Below are 14,873 nucleotides of genomic sequence, written 5' to 3'. Positions count from 1 at the left end.
ATTATTTGTTACATTTTCGTTATCTTTGATTAGAAACATGTATTTCTTTTCTGGACTGACCAACGAAATAAATAAGCTGTTGCAGGAGTTTTTGGTAATGCTGGGAAGTAAACGTACCCTTAATAGTTTATGATGGCTTGAAATCAATGTTGGTAGAATGCCTAAAAATTCCTGCTTCCTGTTGAAAGCACATTCAGCACACTGGGACACATTTGTCGGGATGTGATATGTAGAAGGTCTACTTCTTTTTTATTTACACTAAATTTTCAGTGATTCCTGTTATTTCAAACCACACACACCCACACAGCTATGGTTACTTGGAATCTGTCTTGACTGGAATATATCGGGGTAATTGGGTTGGTATGCCATCTTTTGTTGATAATTGGAAACTCTTGGATCTGACACAAGAAGTTAACAAATTCCCTGTACTTAGCCATATGTTTCAGAAGTTCTTGGAACAGCAATTTTCAGGTCATTTGTCTAGCTGGAATTTGAGAAGAAACATATGGCTACTGCTTGGGTCCTGCCTTACTATTCTTAAGAGTATTATTTCATAAACAGAAAAGAGCTCATTAGCTAGTAAATTATTTGTAGATCTATCTGGAGTCGTACCAGATATGCACAGGGACTCTTGAAAGGATCTTTTTTAATAGCCTACATTTGGAATTGTCTGGGCAGAGATAATTTCTCTTTTCAGTATGAGAAATAAAACAGCTCTATTTGTCTCTGTTAAATCAAACTGTATGGCAATTTCACATTAAATTCTTCTCACATGTGATTAAGAATAGGAAAAAAACCCTCTTGCTAATAAAGAAATAATGAATTTAGATGCACTTTGAGCTGTTCAAAGCTATAACTTATAGTCAGCTAATTCAAGTGCTCATCTGCATAGCAAAGATGGCTGTGTTTGTTTTAATTTAGTGGCTACATCTGCCCTAAGACTATTCCAGATTAGTTCCAGTGGTCCCTCATATTAATTTTGAAATGTTCTCTGGTGCCACCTAATGGTAAAATTTGTCAGTTACTTTTAAGTGAGATTAAACAATGGGTGCTCACCATTTTTTTAATTACATTTTGGTCCATTTGGTCCATCAGGATCAGCGTTGTGGCCTCAATATATATATAATAAAAAATGACTCCTGACCCAAATTACTTCCAGTCAAAACATTTCACTGTTAAAGGAAAAAATGCAGTGAGCCCTATACTATTTTATTTAACTAATTTAGCTGAACTGGTTTTTAAAAGGTTTGGATACAAGCCTAAACCAAACCAACCAGAAATTACATCAAAGCAGAATCCTGAAAATAACCTGTAATTTTGTAAAAGACTGAATGAAAAACTCAATATTCTGTTTGCTCTTATTCTATTGGGAACAGAGAATTCAGATAGAGATCTTAGGTTTGTGTTAGACACATACTTAAGGGGTTTGGAGTTTTTAGAGATATATTTTTTTGCCACAATGTTGCAATTTGCTGGTCCTGCATGATTTTCAGGAAGCAGAAAGAGGCCTCTCTGAATGTGGGAAATAGAGTGTGGATGTGTGTCAATAACGCCACTGATTTTGCACCATCTTCATAGCCTCTGAGCAGTTGTGCTATCTGCACAGTTGGCAGCTGTACAGTGAAGGCACTTTACAGGGCACACCGTGTGCTGGAAGATGAGCAAAGGGACCACCCTGCAGCAAGTGAGGGTTTGAACAGGGTGGAAGAAGCTACCAGCCAAAATAGATCCAGAAGCTCAGCAAAGTCTGAGATACTCAGAGGAGGTCAGGTTCTTATAGATGAATTATAGCTTTGAATCCAGTCTGTCTCCCTGGCCCAAGTAACTCTTAAGAGACATGGATCTGTTCCATTCTATATGAAAGCTATAGGCAATTCTTTCTAGTTTCCTTCCAATGCACTTAGGATTTCTTTCATTTGCTTTGGCAGTGGGACATGAGCACACTTAGAGTTTTACTGCCCGATGTCATTGTGCATTGCTGTGACACTTTACATTCTTTTCTTGGAGTGGGTGGGTAACTGTTTTATTATGGGGAAAAACAAAATTGTAACTTCCTGCTCTAAATAAAGTAAAAAGTCTATATGAACATTTTGCTGAAGTCTGTAGAGAAAGAAAGGGGAATGGGACAATAATATATGTAATTCTTTATCCTGATAAGAAGCCAGTGGGAGGGACACTGTAGCCAAAGGATGTTGCAAAAGAACTACTTAAATGGATTCTTTCTCAATCCTCTGGATGTTTTCATTGATCAGTTCTACTATCACACATTTTCTGAATACCTGGTTGATGCAATTAATAGAGTTGAGACAAATAAATAGCAATACCCTAGAGACAAGGAAGAGTTTTATCCAAATAGCTGAAGTATTCTGTTTGCTGCCAATTTCTGAGACTCAAAAGACTGTCAAATAATGTAATTTTCAATTACTTAGTCAGAGCTGACTGTGATCAGTACAACTTGAGCTGTGTATTTCCACTCGTCCCGTTTTGAAGTATAGATGGGTTTTTTTCATGTTCTGTATTACTTTTTAATTCCTTTCTTGAAGAACAACTACTCTTGCAAACCAAAACTATTTGCATGAATAAGAGTTCTGATATAACTTTTAGAGAAAGTTAATTTCAAAGTGGGACAGGCTGCCTTAAACTATAGAATAGTTACATTTTAGAGTTAGAAGTGAGTTTTTTATTGAAGCTAATTAAATTCAATTCTGGGACAAAGTACCTCCATATTGCTTCTTTCTCCCAGGCATTGTAGAAAGTTGAGCATCAGTACATGTGAATAACATGGATAAAGTAGTTGCTGTAAAAGTAGCATTTTTTCCTTTGCATAAGCATGACTAGGAAGGAAAATATTATGGGCCAAATTGTTTGCAGATGTAACTGTTGTGGTTTCATTGAGTTACAGAAGGATTTTAAAAGATTTTGTCCAAATGGGAGATAATATGTGCAAAGCACTTCTCATGGTCTAGCCAATTTGTGGGTTCTCAGTCTGAGCTGAGAAACTGGCACTATATACTTTTGGAAATCTGCCTTTGAGGACTGTGCCACATTACAAAACCAGAGGTTTTGGCTCACTTGTGAAGCTAACTGAATACAAATCTTTGAATTTTTTCAGGTCAACCCCATAATAAAATTGTGTTTCCATCCTTGAGTTCAATCCTTTTCAGAGTGGCTGGCTGTTGTCCTCAAAGGCACCCATCACAGACAGTAGTTCTTAATATTGGCTCCCTCTTTGATTGGGATACTTCTATGCAAAAAAAGACCAAAGAACCCTCCAAATGAAAACTTTGTGCTGTATACAGTAAGCATCCCAGGGCCTTACAATTGTCATTGTAAGAAAACTGTTCTTGCTTTCTTGGTCCTTCATGAATCCACAGCTGACAATCCGAAGTCATGGGTACTGTCAACTTAATACTTAAAAATCATCAGAGTGCCTGATCTGCGAGATGTGAATCCAAGGTCTTGTAGCACATGACATTAACAGTGTGCTGTGTGTTGTTATTTCAGGCCTCTAAAGGCAACTCGGGGATTTAGTATTTCCTTAGAGTCACGGTCTTGATACAGACAAGAAGCTGCATGCTGAGGTCTATTTGTGTAAGTCACGAGCTACAGGAACACTGGGGACTTGGTGAGTTTATATGCTGGCACTGAGTCCCAGAGACAGAAATGCATCAGTAGTGAAACTCAGTCAAGCACAATCTTCTTTCTGCTGGAAAAAGAATGGAGAAGTGATTGGTATCACAGTCACCACTGTGGTGCTGGTGCCTGGAAAATGCTGCAGGAAGGGCCAGCACTGTGTATCCTGTTGGCAGCCTTTATCCTGCAGAGCCCTGCTGAAAATGAGTGTCATTCTAAAGAAATCTGTCCAGGCAAAAATGCTTTCTGAGTAGTAATCAACTTACAGAAATGGGAGCTAGATGCAAAATGTGGGTCTAGGCTCTGCCCTTTCTGTCCTTAGAAGCTTCTAACAAACTCAGATTTTAGCTTATTACCATCAGATCCTTCATGTTTTTCTTCTATCCTGCTCTGGTTTCCTTTTCTACTGGTTTCTAATTTTGGAGCAAATTATCAGAGGAGTCTGAAACAATCCTTTTCAAACTGAGCTCCCAGGTCACCTTCTCAGAGCCTCTTCTGTGTCCCTGATACCAATACTTGTAAAAAGAAACAGCACTCTTGCTTACCTTCAGAATCTACTCTACTGTCAGCCAGGGCATCTTTGTTCAAATGCTTTCATAAGTTTGAGACAGAGGAGCAGCATTGTAGAGAACCTTCTTCAGAGCAAAAGCTGTATAGGACAGGGTATAGAGTTTTCCAGGGATGGCTCTTAGTCCCTGCGATCAAATCCTCAGTTTCTCGTAGAGGCCAGAATATCAGTGACCAAATTCCCCAAACAACAAACCCCTGACAAGCTGAGGTCTGTACCCTGTGTCCTAAAGTATTGGTGGGACATCCAGCCATGATGGGAGGTAAGTCACTGCCAAGGATTGTCAGACAGGGAAATAACATTGCAGAGAATCTCTCTCAGAGCAAGGATACTACAGGAGAAGGTATGGAGGTGTCAAAGGTGCGTCTGGCATCTGGGCAGATCGTGTCTGAAGGAACACTTCCCACTTTAACCTCAAAAATCTGTGACTCCTTGGCACTACTCTCCTTTATAGGAGCTGTCAGTGATGCCAGTCAGAAGCAGTGGGAACACTGATGTTGCAGGCTTTTCAGCAAATATCTATCTTTGTTTATATTTTTCTGCACTTTCAAACAACAACAACAACAAAAAAACCCTGCAAACTTGGAACACTTGGAAAACTACAGGGAAAAACAAGTAAGCTTCTTGGATTTTTTTTTATCTCTTCTGCCCTAATAATCTTATCAGCAAGATGCTTGGCTTGTTAGATTTGCTGAAATATTTCCTCCCGATAAGCCTTATCAAGCAGGCTTTTTCAGCCTGACAGTGCCCTCTCCTGCTCGCAGGCCCGGCGGCACACAGCGTTTCCTCTGCTGCGTGGGATGCTCAGCCGGCTCCTGGCAGCCTCGGCTGCTGGAGCAAAAGCAGCTCCCGCCAGCAGCGGTTTAGTTAGCCCACGGTCCTCTGGGCTCATCCTTGAGCTTTATCATGTCTCCCTGCAGAAGAATGCAACACGGAAGTGTGACATACGTATTGTTTGTCTTTTCTACTAATTTTAGCTACTTTTTACAATATTTCTTAATATTTCTTGATGATGCTGAGGAAATACTGGGTTTTTTTTACAAGAGAAGCACCTTTGCTTGTCTGTGCTTTGTTACACTGTTGATTTCTCAATCCAGTACGTGCAGAATAAGTAACACTGATGAGCAGCCATGCATTTGTTCACCATTTTCCCCAGGGATACAATAATCTATTTTATTTAGCCTGGGTTTGTTATTTTGCTGAAGAAGTGTTCAGCTGTCAAGTCATCCATTTTTCTCTAAATGCCAGAGAGCTTTAGTTCCATTAAGAGCACCTGAAAGCCTTTGGCATTTTGGGGTCACTGGTCTGGACTTGCTGTCAGTGCTAATATTGTTTGACTTTCAAAATTAGATTTTAAGCATTGTACAAAGCTGCATGAGGCCAGGATGTTTAACTGCAGAGTCTCTGGTTCATAAACTCCACCAAAAACCAGCAACCAGTAATGAAACTCAAAGTGGGGGTGATGTGTATACATGTAAACAAGCACATCAGCTCTGTGTCTTTGAAGGCAATTAGGGAGCAGGATTTCAGTCCAGTACCTGAGGCCAAAATAGCAAGACTATTTTTAATGTTGCCTAAGCTAGAAGCCAGTCTTCTGAGGAGGAAGATATTAGCAAGGGAAAACACATAAAGATGCACAGATGACATTTAATAAAGGAAAAAAATGCTGAAAGCTATGAATGCATCCCTAAATGTATATATTAACTCATAAATGTCATCGGTCCTTGAATCTAGCGTCAGAAACCTCTCCAGTGAGTTTAGGTAGCAGTATCTTTCAAATTGTATTATTTAAGTAGGTAATTGTTTCTGTCTTAAGTTACATTTCAAATGTTATAGCAATAGCAGTTGTCTGAAGTATTGGAAAGTGATGCTGAAGAGCCCCTTGCTGTACTGGTTTACAGCTTATGTGCATACTCAGTGGCCAACTTAGAAGCCTGGGCTTTATTATTTCACTATTTCAGATACCTGCACCTCATTTCCAGAGTGCAAATGGTGATTTGTGAGGCTGAACCCACAGGGGAAAGGAATATGGATATGAAACCCATTTTCTCTTATTGCTTGCCCTCTCTGGGCTTGGTACCCCTGACCCTCACTTCCCATGTGGAGGGCTGGCTTAGCCGTTCGAGCAAATCTGTAAAAATACTAGTAGTAGTGCGTGGCCTCAGGCTTTGTTCTCAGCTGTGACAGGACTTCATATGTAATAGATGGAAGCATGCAAAAGCTGGGACTCACCACTGAACACTAGGAAAAGTATTTTGAACTGATAACAATGTTGATGACTGACTTGAAATGATACACAAAAGCAAAACATTGCTTTTGAAATAATCTCAATGAAGATACCTGTCTGCACTTCTTGTGTTTGGTGGAGAGGGGAGCAGATGGTAAGAGCTGATGACAGCTTAGGACAAGCTGGACTGAAGGAATTGAGCCCTTAAAATTCAGCAAAACTGCATAAAGCATAATGAAAATAGAATTAAATGTGGCTTGGGAAATGTTTATGGTCAGAAAGCAGCAGACAAGCTGCTGGGAGGGTGAGAAGATGAAAAGATGCCAAAAAGCTTTGAAAGAGAAGGGTTTCTGAGTATTGAAGACAAGGAGCTGCACACATGAGTAGTTAGTAGGGATAGAAAGAGCATCAATGGTGTAACACAGGACCCTTGGTTCTGTTGGTTTTGTTTTGATAAACCTCTGAAACTTCATTGCCAGGATGGCAGTTAAAAAATTGACAGCCTGACTTAAAAAAAAAGTGCACCTAAAAGCTACCTTATAGGCAGGGCATGAGCACGAATGGATTGAGAAGAGGTTTGAAGTCTGGTGCATGCAGACAGAATCACGGGGAAAAGATCAGTGGAGAGGAATACTCCCTGCTGCTCTTGGGGTCTGTATTACACACCACGGCTGGCTGCACGCATCAATAAAGCAGGTGGCTACCAGGAGGGCAGGTTGCCTGTTCTGCTACAGTAGAGGCAATGGCTTTTGAAAGAACAGCATATTCCTTTCTACAGCCAAGCTTTCCCTCCTGTGTGCGGGGGCCTTGGCTGATGGAGGGACTAGTGTGTGTGGTTGGCAGATCCTTCTGTGAGCAAGGGACTAGCATTAGCCCTTTCAGCAGCAGTAGTAGTGCTTGCTCTGCTTGTGTCACAGCTCAGGCTACAGGAATGGTAAATTGTGATCTTCACAGCTTCCCACTGGTTTCTGCCTCAGCCAGTCCTCTGTATGTGCCCATGTCCAGGGAGGGGTGGAATGAGGAGGATCTGGTGAAGCAGCGAGGAGGAGAATCTCTTGGCTCTTCTCAAAGTTCCCGTGAAATATCTGCTGACTTCTAAACCTTCACTTCCTTCCCTCTAGGTTCTTGTTAACTGTCAGTCAAAGCAATGCTACACCAAACCTTGATTATGCATCACTTGTCTCTGCTCAACTTTCTGCCTTCTTCCAGACTCTCCTTCTATTCATTCCTCAGACCTCTTGGCTACAGCCCTAAACCAAGGTTTTCCTGAGAAGTTTAGAGCCAATTCAGTGGTGAAAAATGCTCTTCAGTAGAGGCACTGGTATAAGGCAAGATGCCAGTGTATCTTCCTCTTCCAAGGGACATTTTTGTGGCATTTGTGTACAGAGGGCAAAAGCAAGGCTTGTCTTAATGCCTTGACAGGCTGAGGGCAGCGGATTAAGAATATATTGTATCCGCAGTTAAACAACTCCTCCTGTTCCTTTGCTGTTATTATTGTGGTTGTTATTATAGTAATTTGTAGGGCATCTAAGTGAAGTTTGCCCAGAATGTAAATGCCTGCAATTGAGCAGGAAGGCTGAAGAAATCATGAAGATTTCCAAGTGGTGATGACCTCTGTTGCACTTTGAGCTCAGGCTATTTTTGGCAGGAACAAAATGAAAAGAGGACTTGCTTTGGAAAGGCGGCGGTGCAGCTGCCAGTCCCTGTAATTAGCCAAAAGGCCTGCAGAGTGTGTGGAGGAGGTCACGGAGCACATGGCTTCTGCCATGGCGCTGCTCAATCCAGAACAACGCCTGCAGGAATGTACAGCCTGGCCAAAGCCCAGATATTGCAGCTGATCCCAGGGGAAGGCCAGAACCCTTCTTCTGGAACTATTGAATCGGCGAATATGTAGCATGCACCGTCCAGGCTGCACTCAGCTGTAAGGTCTTTGGAGCAGGAGACACAGATCCTCTGTGTATACACAGAGGACTGATTCAGTCCTTACCATGTGTCTCCAAGCATCCTTGGAGGTAACAATTGAGAGTAAACTAGAACCTTGATGCCTACAAGCTAACTTCTGAGATATACAATAATGGAATTAATAATTCACATTTTTGCTTAGTGTAATTATAGAGAAAAAAGAATTAGAGCAGACAAGACTTCTCTGGCAATTTGGGACAGTGAAACTGTCTTATCTCTCTGCATGTAAATTCCAGACCTGCCAAGAGCCTATGTGCAAAATAATTGAGATTGAGCGTAAGGTTTTTTTTGGTGAAGACTTTTGATTTTGTTTTCATTTTTATTTATACTATGCTTCTTGCAATCTAAGGAAGGGAACAAAGGAAACAAGACAAAGAAAAGAATGTTTGTCAGGATTTTTACTACAAATATTTTCCCTCCATGATACTTAACAGGAAAACCACATTTAATTTTTCCTAAAGCAATTAATTCATTGATACAGGTTGGGTTAAGGATGTATAAAGTGAGGATATTATACTCAGAAGTCACATGGTGATAGACATGAGCTTGATATCAGACACTATAGAAAAAAACCTCCTTTCCATTGTAAGATTCCTTACGTGCTGCTTTCCTCGATGCCCAGCAACTCAGAAGTGTACTTGTATACTCCCCAGAAAAGCTGTACCCAGAGCCAGTCTCTGGCCTGAATTTTGTTCATTTCTAACCAAGCACAGTTTCTCTATAGAAATGAAAGCCAAACACACATGCAGGCAATAGAGTAAGATGTATTTCAGCCTGCCATACTCAAGGTTTGGAGCTTTACATGAGTTCCACTGCTTTGTTTCACTTTTTTTTTGTCTCCATCCCTGTTGAAGCAGCAAGGAAGTCCAAGTTCTCAAGAACAGCTTGACTTGTCTCAGTTCCTTGTTAACTGATGGAGTTAAACTAGAAAATTCTCAGAGACTTGAAAATAATGATGTGTTCTTCTGGAAAGGCATTTAGCATCACTTCTGTATTGGATTTAAGAAGCCTTTTAGGTAACCAGTTTATTTCCCATGGGTGCCACTGTGGGTGTTTTATTTCTATGAGTGTGGCTTTGTTTCACGAGTTTGTTTTCAATGTCTGAATGAGAGAGCTGAGGGGAAAACCCCCCACCCTTATACGGGAGAGAAGGCGCAAAAGTGAGCATAATGATCTAGACAACTAAGATGTTTCCTCTGTAGAATGTTACAGCTCGACATTTTTTTGTGTCAGTGTATTTCAAACTGCATGTGCTACGGCATGGATTTGCATAGATTTTGATAATTCATTCACTCACTTCAAAACATTTCTTTAAACACCTTCAACATTTTTTTCTGGTCTTTACAGCTTTGCTGTGATATCTGACGGGGATGCCAGATGGCCCAAAGAGGTAAACATCAAACAAGTAAAGCGTCCCTGCGTCCAGCCCTTTGATGGTCTCTGTGGTGACAGCTCGCTGGAGATTTATGTCATAGAAATATTTGCACAGCACTTTCTCTGACTTGTGCCTAGATTCAGGTCCAGAGCACCTGTCTGCACTTTGCAGTTCCACCCAGACCTGATCTTCTTCAATCTTTTTCTTGTATACACAGTACTTGCTTTGCTCTTGTGTTCCTAGCCAGGCAATGGTGACGGAGTTGCAGGTCCTCAGTTTACTGAAGGATTTGATTTTTAAACTCTCTGGAAGAACTGGGAATAAGGGCTTGTGGAAATGAGAGGACACCTGCACTTTGATAGAAGAGTTAGATTCCTCTGTGGACCTCAGCTGCACCGAATATGTGTCCAGGAGCTTTCCCTTCAGTGAGAAATACCTCAGCCCTGAGATGTTTTCGGATGCTACTGTTTTACTGTTCTTTGTTATGTGAACCCGTACTTGGCCGCGACACAACTGAAAGGTGAACTGTATTTTCTTGTGCCTCGCCTGGTACTGCAGACTGTAGAATTTCTGTTTTTTCCCATCCAGGACAACCTGAACCACTTTTCCATCTTTCAGCTCTATCACCTTAGGTTCAGGTTCTTCCAGCGTTCGTGCAAATGTCCCAGTGTAAGCAGCGCTGGCATTTGTGAGGAGATTGACAACAAAAACATCAAAGTAATACTGAGTGCTGGGACTGAGATTCGGCACTGTGTAAGTGTTCTTGGTGCCCATACATATCTGCCTGACTTCCCCACTACTCACTTTGTTGATGATGCTCAATTCACTGTTGGACAGTATCATCACCTGCTGGGGTTCAAGAAGGTATGGAGAGAGAGACAAAGCTAATGTGGGTGGCAATTTCATTCCAGAGGATCTGATTGCTGTCTCAGCAGCACATAAGCTCTTGTAGTTGTGCTTTTCATTAACTAGAAGACAATATTGGATGTTTTCTCTATGTTGCAAGGCAGAAGGACTGTGTTTCCAGCTCAGAGTCACAGTTGTGTGCCCAATGCCAATGACATCTAAGCGTGGATCCATTGGAAGTTCAGGATAGAGGTGACCAGCCGTTGTGTCGGTTGTTAAGTACACAGTAATGTGTGTGTCTCGTTCGGTGGATAAGAACTCTAGCATGTAAAGGGCAGAATGAGAAGACATACCCATGTAAGTCTCTACGGAGTTTCCCTTATAGTTAAAAATGGTGGACACCACACTTGGAGCCTTGTGAGATTTTGAGACTGCTCTTGTATCATGATCACCTGGAGGCAAAAAACAGACTTGTAACTTCTGTTTTAACGGATGTGAGCTAACAGGCATTGCATAGGTTTTAATGGTCACATGCCAGGGAACATCCTATTTTCTTCCTGGAAACAGTAATTACAACTAAAAACACTTTTGCTACTGGCAGTTTATTAAAATATAAATTGAGTAGCTCTTATTTTAGTGGTGTAGTTGTAGATTTACGTTTTTAAAAAAACTATGATTATAAAACCACAACTAGCAAAAGCTTGACTTTTGTATCATGCCTGTTCTCTCTCCAGTTTCCCTTTTCCAATGGCTATCTCTTTGAGTACTTTAAAGAGACTCATACGTTCTATGAAAGGGATTTTCTTTGCTGTAGTTTCATGCCATTGTCTCCTATGAAGGAGTAAAATTTAACATTTGAGAGGAACGTTATTTGAACTCTTCAGTCAGATGTATCAGCCTGACAGAGAAAGTCTTTTTAATAGCAGCTTGCAGATTTTAGTTTGAAAAATTAATTTTAAGAAATCATGAAAGAGAATGGAATTTCCTCTTAGGCTAGAGGCAGCATAATACCCATGCCATAGTAGATGGTGTTCATAGAAAATGAAATGACTAAATCTTCTCTGCATCACTGTGGGGAGCCAAATGAGTGGTTCAAGAGTCCTAAGCCACAGAAAAATTGCTGAGGCAACAAAGAGACATTTAGGCCAGTACAAGTAGCATATGAAGCTGATTTGTATTTGTGGAACTCTGAAGACTCAGGATTGTTCCTAAATATTAACCTTAGATTTAGACTTTTTGGCATGTAATCCTTAATTGAGTTGATATGAAATCACATGGGCTTCCATGTTTCATTCATGGAGACAGGGATGTCTTCTTCAGCTCTTGTAAGTTTACAGGACAGGGAAATGTGAGATGTTTAAGCTTGTGGGGTGTTTCCTGTAACACAACTCCTTATGGATAACTTTACTTTGTCTCTGCTTAGTGACACTGAAGGTCTTACCTCCTGCTGCTTTTTCAAAGAAAGTTTCTGAAGCCTTGTGCACAAGTATGCTCCATTCAATGGGGACGTCACAGGGGGTCACTGTTATTGTGAAAGGTGCAAGGGCTCTGCCCTCCTCCAAAACAAAGTAGTACCTGTAAATGGAGATTAAAACCAAAGGGAAAGTGTTGGGAATTTCAAGTTCTGAAGCTCCCTGTAACTCTTCATCTTGATGCAGGTCATGCCTCTGTAGGTAGAAATCACTATGTTTTGAAGTGTATCAACACAAGAGGATGATGAATGTCTGAAATTTTGAGCTGTAGGAAGAATACATGCTGTGGGTTTTTTTTACTAATCCACAAATAGTTGCTTGAAGTTTTGTCCACTTACAGTGGCAGTATTTTTATCCTACTGAATTTTAACACATTTGAGGTATCATAGCTTGATACTTTCCTGATTATTCTGGATGGTGAATATGGTTAAACTGCTTGCCTTTGAGCAAACCACCCATTGGCTAACTCTGGGGAGGTTGGTACCAATTTTTTAGAATTTCCTGATTGGAGGTCAGTGAAAGCTCCCGGTGCCTGTCCTCAGTGTTTGTAAATCTAGGTCTTCCTGGGTATCAGATGGAATGGATGTAACGGAATGGTTTTACCCAGTTCTGAACATTATCAGCTGTCAATGGCAATTTCATCCAGGCCAATTGTAACTTAGTTGCCTTCATGACAGAGGCTACTGTGTGTGGGTAGTACAAAGCAATATCAGTCTACTTGGTCAGGTTTTGCTTCCTGCTTAAAGCCCAGCCTCCTGTCTCACTCCTTTGGTCTTTTGCTTATTTCTGTTGTTTTGGTATATATGAACTGTGTACAGCCACAGAAATGTTTGGACTTGAGTCACTCTGCAGTTAAATGAAGGCAATTCAAGGGGGTTCTGTTCATTAGTGAGACAAGCCTAGTCATTATGGATACATCATGTCAGCCTAGAAGCCTGGCTTACTTTCAGGGTATGTCTACTGGACCAGAGTCAAGCTTCACTGGAAACAGTTCCACATTCTTGAGTCTTTTACTTTAAGCCAAAACTTGACATCTTGTGGTTTCCTGTTTGGGTGACTCTGGAGTTCATAAGAGCCTTACCTTATCATATTAAAATGAAGGAGGTTTTGCTTCCTCATTGCATTCTTAATGTTATGCCACAAGAGCATAGCAATGTTCACTTTTCTCTGAGATTTCAAAACCCATTTGCCTTTAACAAGGAGAGCTCCTACTTTTGCTTATGAACATCATCACAAATAACACGTTCCACGTTCCAGTTTCTGTGCTCTCTCTCTTCTCCATGACCACTCTGCTTGTGTGGATGTCAAAATCTATATGTGTTGGTCACTGTTCAAAGTGTGGTCTGATTAAACCATTTGAATTGTGTCTCTTCCCAAACAAACAGATCAGTTTTTGCTCCCCAAGATGCAGTGACAATTGTACTACGTAGATCACCTACATATCTGGATATGGCAGAAAACTTTGCAGATATTTTGAGGAAGTGAAGAATCTATGGAATTTCCACAGACACATCACTTAGCAAGTTTCAGTGTCATTCTACCAAAACACTTCTAGCATGCAGGACACAGGCAGAAAGGTTTTATTTTATAGGATAAGAAGTCTGTGTAAATATTCTATTGGTTTTTGGGCCATTAATATGCTAGGTAAAATTATTGTGTTCTACAGTGATTATAGGACAGCAGATGTGTCTCTGAAGTTCTGAAGCCAGGCTCTTTATGTGGCAGAACTGTTTCTGTTGGAGCCCAACCATTCTGTATCAGTTTTGCTGCTCCTCTGATGAACACCCCAGAAAGCTGCCTGAAATGCATGCCTGAATCTAACACTCATTCCAGATTATGAGTAGTGTAATGACATTTGAGCTTGATAGCAATGGCGTATTTCTCTGGAAATTCAGTGGATGCTGCTAGAGTTCTGCAGGTGCATAGCAATTCTTGGCTTGTACTGGTAGCATGCATCTACCAGTGTCATAGACAGGTACCTGAGAATAGCAATGAGTGATTTGCTCTTACCTTTTAGGTATATCCTTCAGTAGGTGAATTGTGGTTTCCTTACCATCAGCAAGCATCAGGGAGTGGTAGAAGTTAAAGAGATCAGTCTTGAAGCTCTGCTCGGAGCTGGTTATGGGTGCTTTTAAGGAATGGCTCAAGCAAGCTGCTATGAGGAGATGGAGAGGCAGGTAAAACCAGAATGAGGACATCTTCAGTACTGAAAAGTGAGATGACAAAAGTGAATGGAAACTGCTGTCTTGGGGGAGAAAATAATGAGTGATCCTCTCTTTCTGTGCCTTTCCTGATATTTATCATAATCACAATAAGCCAGGCATTCAAACAGTGCCAGTCTCCATTTTGCTAAATTGGTTAAAGTTCATGGAGAAATATTTCTCAGATCTCTCTGCAAAGATTTAATGGCAGAAGCTTCTATGAGTTTTTTATCATAGAAAACTATATCCAAAGTAACACAGATGCAATATGACAAGACAGTTATAAAAAAACCCACCAAACCCTTTCACTGCTGACAAAATGAGTGGACAATTACATTTAAAAGATTCCTCCTAGTTAATAGTGTTCATTTGCTAAATTTCAGGGCTGGGTCATTTGTAATGGAACTGTCAGAGGAGGTCACTGTATCCAAGCACTGCTTTTGCTGTTCTGTTAGAGATCATTTGATTTTTATTTCACCCATCGTGACTATAGATATGTGTAGAGCAGAGCACCAGAAGTAGTTATTCAGAGTAAGTAAGATACTGTATGAAAAGTGGAGGACCCTGGATAAAAAACCCTAAATTGATT

At 40.8% G+C, this 14,873-nt stretch overlaps 1 protein-coding gene across 1 annotated transcript; it reads right to left on the bottom strand.

Annotated features, from left to right (window-relative positions):
• Positions 1 to 9,711: 9,711 nt before the first annotated feature.
• LOC104549590 (protein NDNF) lies at positions 9,712 to 14,281 on the bottom strand. Its single transcript, XM_010199125.1, has 3 exons — positions 14,094 to 14,281; positions 12,053 to 12,186; positions 9,712 to 11,063 (listed from the first exon to the last, which is right to left on the bottom strand). Exons 1-3 carry the CDS (start codon positions 14,279 to 14,281, stop codon positions 9,712 to 9,714), a joined length of 1,674 nt encoding a protein of 557 aa, XP_010197427.1.
• Positions 14,282 to 14,873: the final 592 nt, after the last annotated feature.

This window comes from Colius striatus, chromosome 8, assembly GCF_028858725.1.
Source record: "Colius striatus isolate bColStr4 chromosome 8, bColStr4.1.hap1, whole genome shotgun sequence".
Classification (NCBI taxonomy): Eukaryota; Metazoa; Chordata; class Aves; order Coliiformes; family Coliidae; genus Colius; species Colius striatus.
This window is presented reverse-complemented; position numbering and strand designations above follow the sequence as displayed.

What these genes read in the sequence shown, in the direction of transcription:
- LOC104549590 (XM_010199125.1), bottom strand. Translation starts at nt 14,281, where the DNA reads ATGTCCTCATTCTGGTTTTACCTGCCTCTCCATCTCCTCATAGCAGCT. An exon ending in CTGAAGGATATACCTAAAAG is followed by an intron (nt 12,187 to 14,093) that starts GTAAGAGCAAAT and finishes CTCCATTTACAG; the next exon opens with GTACTACTTTGTTTTGGAGG. An exon ending in CTTTGAAAAAGCAGCAGGAG is followed by an intron (nt 11,064 to 12,052) that starts GTAAGACCTTCA and finishes TTTTGCCTCCAG; the next exon opens with GTGATCATGATACAAGAGCA.